The sequence below is a fragment of the Microtus oregoni genome, unplaced genomic scaffold (assembly GCF_018167655.1).
Source record: "Microtus oregoni isolate MIOR12 unplaced genomic scaffold, Mior012 000012F_ref0000307, whole genome shotgun sequence".
NCBI lineage: Eukaryota > Metazoa > Chordata > Mammalia > Rodentia > Cricetidae > Microtus > Microtus oregoni.
The window spans coordinates 52629573-52637054 of record NW_024543071.1 but is presented as its reverse complement, the minus strand read 5'-3'; the positions used below and the strand labels follow the sequence as shown (position 1 = coordinate 52637054).

At 40.7% G+C, this 7482-nt stretch overlaps 1 protein-coding gene across 2 annotated transcripts in view; it reads right to left on the bottom strand.

Annotated features, from left to right (window-relative positions):
- Positions 1–3748: 3748 nt before the first annotated feature.
- Positions 3749–7482, bottom strand: part of Rbm14 (RNA binding motif protein 14) — a 28748-nt gene continuing 25014 nt past the window's right edge. The window contains exons 3-4 of one of the 2 annotated variants that reach the window (XM_041661668.1): positions 5960–6644; positions 3749–4139 (exon numbers count right to left, since the gene is read on the bottom strand). In XM_041661668.1, coding sequence (XP_041517602.1) covers positions 5968–6644 — 677 coding nt within the window. In that variant the 3' untranslated portion in view covers positions 3749–4139; positions 5960–5967. The remainder of the gene's footprint in view (positions 4140–5959; positions 6645–7482) is intronic. The other variant, XM_041661669.1, reaches the window with a different exon arrangement.

Here is a 7482-nt window from a genome sequence, read left to right as displayed (position 1 = left end):
CACATTCTTTGAAGTTTCATGAGGTCTCACGAAAAGGTCTTAGTGCCAAAAACAAAATGTCTACCACAATTTGAGAACTAACTCCCTAACCACCCTTGTAGGACCTATGATCCACCTAGAACAAGAATGAATCAAACCTTCAAAACAAAGCAAGTGGGACCACTCCAATCATCCTTTGCCCTCCCCCAAAAGGTAAATCGAAGATCTGCATACCCAAGATCGGAAACTGGGGGAGGGGGAACAACTAAAAGGCAAAGCAAAATTAGGCTTGATGCCCTATTGATATGCATTCGCCACATAACCCACACATGGTAAACAATTAAGGAATAATCAGTGAGTCCAAGGCTAGCTCACAGATGCAAATGAATGGTAGCGTGCTAAGGAAAATGTGTTTAACATGCAAGTGATTTTCTTGAAACAGATTCCTGAGGTAAGTGATGCCAATACTGTCTATTTACACAACGATGTAGTCTAATGAAATACTCATTCACTAGACTGGAAACTCAGATCAAAATAATTTTTGTAAGGGGGGGCACCTATACAGCTGCAAATGGTGCATGAATGTCAGCACACAGCCTTAATTAGCCCTTTGTCTTCAGCACCTTCTGTTTAATATATGTGGAATTACGTGTCTTAGAGTTTTCCAAAGGTGCAAAGTCTATACAAAACTAGATTGGGAAAAAAATAGAAAACGAATGTGTTCCTTATCGAGAATTTGCACTTGGCATTGTCCCTTTGGAAGCTTAATAAGATATTTTGGGGATATGGAAATCAACTTGCTAAGGTATAAACTGGAGAACAATAAAACAGCCCTGGGCAAAGGGAAAGTGGTTCAGTCCTTAAAGACTAGTCCACCTGTAGAAACTAAAAATCATTCTTGAAATGCCTCTGTACTTCCATAGACCCGCGTGAACACCCACACGAGTTCCACCACAAATTTCAAACCACTTTAATGCTCAAAATCAGTTATATTCAGTTTCTGCAAATGGTTGAGACAGGGTTTGATAGTTTGGATTAGCCTAACTCAGTGGTTTTCAACTAGTATGTTGCAACCGCTGGGGTTAGAACAGCCCCTTCACAGGGGTTGTATATCAAATATCCTGCATATCAGATATTTACATAATTCATAACAGTAGCAAAATTAAAATTATGAAGTGGCAACAAAATTATTTTTACAGTTGAGGGTTACCGCAACAAGAACTGTATAAAATGCCATAGCACTTAGGTTGGTTTGAGAACCACTATCCTAACTGGTTGTGTAGCTGCAATGACTTGGAATTCCTGGTCTTCCTGCCTCTACCTCCCCAGTCCTAGACTATATGTGCACTATCATAGTGTTCTGCAGTGCTACAGATCAAATTCAGGGCTTCAAGCATGCTAAGCAAATTTATTATCAACAGAGCTACAGCACCAGTCCTGACTCATAATTTTCACTTCACTATTCTCCCATTACACTTCATAAGCATTTTCCAGCAAGTCAATGAATAGATTTTTGTTTGAATCACATTATGAGGGGGCTGGAGAGATGGCTCAGAGGTAAAGAGCACTGGCTGTTCTTCCAGAGGTTCTGAGTTCAATTCCCAGCAACCACATGGTGGCTCACAACCATCTATGAGATCTGGTGCCTTCTTCTGGCGGGCAGGTATACATGCAGACAGAACATTGTATACATAATAAATAAATTTTAAAAATCACATTATAAATTTTTTTGTTTGAATCACACTATAAAGTATGGTTAGTCCTTGAACTCTCAATCACTTCGGCTTTCAAGAGATTACACATTGCTGAGATTACAACAGCATTCCCCAAGTGTGCACATGCATGTGTACCATTAGTATACATGTGGAGGTCAGAATACAATATAGGAGTTTTGGTTCGCCACCATGTAGGTTCCAAGCACCTTTACCATCTAAAGCAAAGTAAGAGTTCAAAGTTAGTCTGGGTGTATACATAGCAAAAGCACGTCTTTTATTTAAAAAGAGAGGGGGAAAAAAAAAGCTCTGAGCCAACATGAACTGAGCAATGAAAAAAATTGAGAAGTTGTTACAGGAACCAGTCTCTTAAAACAAAAAGATGAATCAGGTAAATTTTAACGCTCTGCATGTTTTACGTTTTAATACTATAAAAGTATAGCACAGTGTATACACCTTTAGCCCCAACTACTCAGAATGTGGAGCCTGGCAACCTTGAGCAACATGGTGAACAAACAGCCATGTCTACTCTGACAAGTCAATAAAAACAAAGACACCATTTAGACAGGAACCTCCTCCACTTGATGTGCAATTTTCTTTACTTTTGAGACAGGGTCTCACTCCCCTGGAACTTTGACTCTCCTGGAACTCGCTGGCCTTGAAGCAAGAAACCCACCCATTTCTGCCACTTGCGTGCTTGGACAAGGGCTTATGCTACCACACCCAGCCCCAAGGGTTAAGTAAGAGCTATCTAAGGGAAGCCGGGCCTGGTGTTTCTTTCATTTCTGCCTCCCACCCCATTCTTTTTTATAAAACAGCTTTAAGATCCCTAACGTCTGTTGAAGAGTCTCCTCAAACCTGTTAACAAATATAAGTCTCCCAACCTTCACATCAAGAAATTGAGCTAAAACTATGTGCACAACAGTAACTGAATTTATTCATTAAAGAAAAGGGACCAAAGTACGCATGAACCTTTCTAAGACAGGCAACAATGGCAAAGAAAACAATTCAGCCTGGAAGTAAAAACTCCTTTCCTAGAAAGACCGAAGAGCAACACAGACATCACTTAGCACAGGGTCTCAGATCACAAAAAATTACCTTTGTCCCGAGTGCTGTCACAATCCCAGCCATCTATAAATTAGAATGAATCAATGAAATAGACAGTTAGTAGAAAAATTTAAAGTCACCCAAGTCAAAAGTGACTCCTTTATCATCTTTATTTCATTTTATCTTCATCATTATGACCCCTTTACTGAAAGCATGCCTGGCATAACAGGAGGAACTCAATACTGGTCAAGTAAATGATTGAGAGATGGCCCTATATATGCTGAAACATAGAAGACAAACTGTTTTTTAATAAAAACATGACACTAAAGCAGTGGCTTCTCACTGCATTCAAACACTTGTCTTAACTGCTGATAGTAAGTTTATCAATGACTTACAAAGGAGCTGCTGGGCCCTTTACACCTCTCATCTACAGTCATGAAGTACAAGCTATAAGATGCTGTGGAACTAACTACTCATGCAGACTCTTGATTCTGGCAGAACCATATGAATGGTGAAATGCGCCACAAAGTAGTACTAGTCGATGGAATAGCAAAATGCACTCCGGCAGAGTCATAACTTCATTTTTCTAAAATATTTTCTTTTCCCTCAAACCTTCACCTCTTTGCCAGAAATAAGTCAAGGGAGGTATGTTGACTGAGTATTAACAGAAGTTGCCAAGTATGCACAATGATTCTTTCTCCAAGCAAGTAAAGATCTACAGCTCTAAACCACTAGTTAGTTGGCGTTATAATCAAAAGTGGACCAGCAGGAAACGTCTTCATTGAAACAAGGATGCCTACTTGAATTCTTCTGTATAACTACTCTTCTGTTTAGTGCCAAAAGGTGCTATCTACTATTTACAAAAAAAAAAGTAAAAACCTCTACAGTGTTATTCACCCAAAGCTAGGTAGCTTAAACTGTAAACACTCCCCACCTTTTGTTCAGGGTACAAATAAACAAAGAACCCAGAAACAAGTCCAAACAAGAACTTTCTCAAAGCACACATACCCTAATTTGAGAAACCATTTATTTCACTGGAAAGTGATCCAAATCTCTAGGACTAGCCTTTGGGCCAAAAAAGAAAACCTGGAGGAGCAGTGATTCTCAGCAAGGTCAGGAGGCAGGGAAGAGACAGCCAACCCCTACCAGTTCCTGCACAGGAGGCATGCTGGGGAAAACAGAACATAAATGGGAAGCTACAGAAGAATAAACAGGAGAACAGGAAATTGAGCAGGAGAGAGAACAGGAAAAGAAAGTCTGAACTTAACAAGGTAAATTAAGGTCCATGGTTCCTGAGGGACTGAATGCACAGAGCCGAGAACGTCCCGGAGATGGGGTACCACGAAGGGTGTATTCTCATGCACAACCGCAGCTCGGAATTTCAGCCCACACACATCCCACCTGAAAGAGAGCACAGTACAGGGGCTTTACAGCAAAGCTCAAAAGGGCTTTTCCTCTTAGAAACTTCAAAGAACATCTTAGAATGTCATACCTTGATACTTTTAAGTTTACCTTTCCCTAATATCAACATAATTTCTAAAAATGAGAACAGCTTGCAGGTCAGAGAATCATTGGGAAGGCTAAACAGTCCCCTAGTAAAGGCCTTTCTCCAAATTAAATAGCAAAATTTTCATGATAGTAGGTAAAGATATTCTATTACTTTCAATGTTAACATTAGCATTCTCAAGAGAAGGTAATTCCACAAACTCAGAGAGCAAAAACAAACAAACAAACAAAAAAAAAAACCTGGGAAAGTTCCAATTAACCTCTGGGGTAAAAAGTCAACAATATGTTTCAATCTATGAATTACTGCAAGAACTAGAAAAAAGTTGCATCAACTGAACAAGTTTGAAGGTTTATAGAACCAACTTTTAAAAGAAGGTACTGGAAAATGTGTAAGCTACATCAAGTTATTCAAGTTTCTCTTCTAGCACAATCCTAGTCAATGAACCCAGTCAGTCATTTGGACCAGTCAATGGACACATCATCTGCTCTAATATGAAAGATGACAAAGTATCTGTATTACAAGATTAAGGATCAATAACAATGTCAGGGACACAGTAGGGCTCCTCAAAACTAAAAGAACTGAAAAGTAACCCAAGTACAACAGCACTCTCAAAAAACCTAGAGCCCAAAGCTGACAAGACGCGTCAAAAGAGAATGTATTCAAAACAGAAGCCCCACCATGGTGGTAAACACCTATCCCAGCACTCAGGGTTGAAGCACAACTGAACTTGAACCGTGGAGCTCAAGGTCCCGTTAGGCTACAAACTGAGACTGTCATGGTCAAATGGACTTGGGTAAAGTTGCTGAGTATTAAATGTCCTTAACTAACAGGAAGATGAGGATGAGGTGATCATGGTAAAGTTCCTAAGACTAGATTTCAACATAACCAAGGAATACACAAGTATGCATGTAAACGTATACTGCTGTATCACACTAAGTGAAACATGTCAAACCCAGGGTCAAAAATAAAAAACTGAATAAGAAGCTACAACACAATAGAGGTAAAAGATAACAAAAGTGGACTCTTAAGGTCATGAAGCTGGACTAAGCAGTTAAGTTGGACTTTGAAGCTCATGACAGACTTTCTTACGCTATGAGAAATGTTTTCGACTATTTCTGCTTTAATTTATCACTAATTAAGTTCTTTAAATGCCTAAGACAGAGAGACCTTTGAGAATATGAGAAACAATCTTCAAGATTAAGATGAAGCCATTTGTGGGTCTTCATAGGATTTGAACAATAGTAATCAGTTAACTAGTTAGAAACTTTATCATTAGTGGTCCTATCAGACCCTTTCAAAGCATAATGCAATACAGCAAACTAAAAAAAAGAAAAAGAAAAAAACAGGAACTAGTGCCACACAGCTAAGAAATTCAATAGACTCTAAGAAGCAGCCCACCTATGTCTGAATATCTGGATCCCAGGTCAATTACAGCACACAGATTTGACCCAAGATTTAACAGTACACCATTGTTGTTACAAACACAAATACAACGAGAATGACTCCCACTATTAGAAGCCTGGAAAAATAAGCAAAAGAGCAAAGGATGTTTATTTCAAACTCCAACATTTAAGGACTTGTCTGTAAACTGAACTATGCTAGTAACCTCATACTAGCCCTGCAGAAGGCAAGCAAGCAGAGCAGCCTAACTAGAGCCCTTTGAGGTCACAGGAGGGATGGCAAAACCAACAGGGGACACACCCCCCACTCTCACCTCAAACTTTAAAAGGCTGAGTACCGCGCCCGATCCGCATACTGCTCCCGCTCATACCGGGCCATGTCGTACAGGGAATTCCGCATGGCTGCTGAAGCTTGGGATAACTCACTGTCATGCCCGTAACCGTAGCCCTCTCCAACAGTGGGGACTGGGCCTGTAGCGCAACGCAGGGGGCTCCGATCCCGCCCATAATATGAAGTAGAAGCTGCAGTACAAGCAGCAGCAGCAGCAGCAGCTGCAGCAGCAGCAGCTCCTGAAGGTGGCAACAGATGTCTATTGTAGGGATCGAGAGAGGTGGAGGTGAGGTGACTGGCCATGGCTGTGTTCTGGACTTGTGGCAGCTGGGACAGAGTCTGCTCTGCATAGTTATATGCAGAGGCAGCTGCAGCTGCCACTGCCTCATAGGAGCGGGCAGCACGGCAGCGCTTGTAGTAGGCATCGAGCGCTCCGTACGTGTTGTTGTAATACAATGAATCCCCATAACTCATGGTGTAAGGCGTGCGCACTGCTCCATATTGCTCATTATATTGCTCAGTCAAGTCTGCCACGCGGCCCGAACGATCTATTGGACACTCTTTGGACCAGTGCCCCTCTTTCCCGCACCGATAGCAGCCGCTCTGGTCTCCCATCCCGGGCGCAGTCCTAAGTCGGCTGGTGGACAACTGCACGTGCATTCGTTTGCCTTGAAGAAACAGACGCAAGAAGGGTTGCTATCACGAAGTAATAGCCCAAGCCCCAACCCCAGCCACTGGTCACAGCAATGGTTTTACCTAAACAACCCTAGATGTGTGACAAATTGTCAAAATGACTTTCTACAGGGGATGGGGAAGTCCAGCATAAATGATTTCAAGCAAAAGATAACCAGATGAAGAAGAAATATAGCTATCAACATCAGCTTACTGTTTTAAGAATTCTACTTTTGCTCAAAAAAAGAGATTTCACCCACTGCCAAGTAATTGCACAAATAGCTACCCCACTGGCCCAATACATAAGAAACTCAAGAATGTTTCAAAAATCTGACATACCCATCTTTTATATCAAGATTAAGTAGGGAGAAAAATGTTGAGCCAATTTTATGCATACATACCCCAAATCAAAAGAGATTCATTTAAGTTACCATCACTTAAGAATGATTAGGACTTGTTCCAAAGCTGAGCCTGGATACCAAGTTTCAAAGCTAGATCTTTGGAATAGTAATGAATTAAGGAAATATGGGAACACAAGATGAAGGTCTTCTCTTTAAATTGTTCTTTCTCATTTAATAATCATTCTAATAGGGATTTATCCACAATTTGACACTCTAATCAGAGGGCCAAAAGAAAATTGGGCAAGCTTTCAACACATATACACACGGTAAGTGCATTTTAATAAGAGAATAAGAAAGGTACAAAGGATAATCAACAATGTTAGTGAAACAAACTGCTCAGAGTAGAGGAATTACAGTGAGAAGATGGAAAAAAGCTGAGCATGATGGCACACACCTTAATACTAGCACTTTGAAGAATGAGGCCAGAGGATAG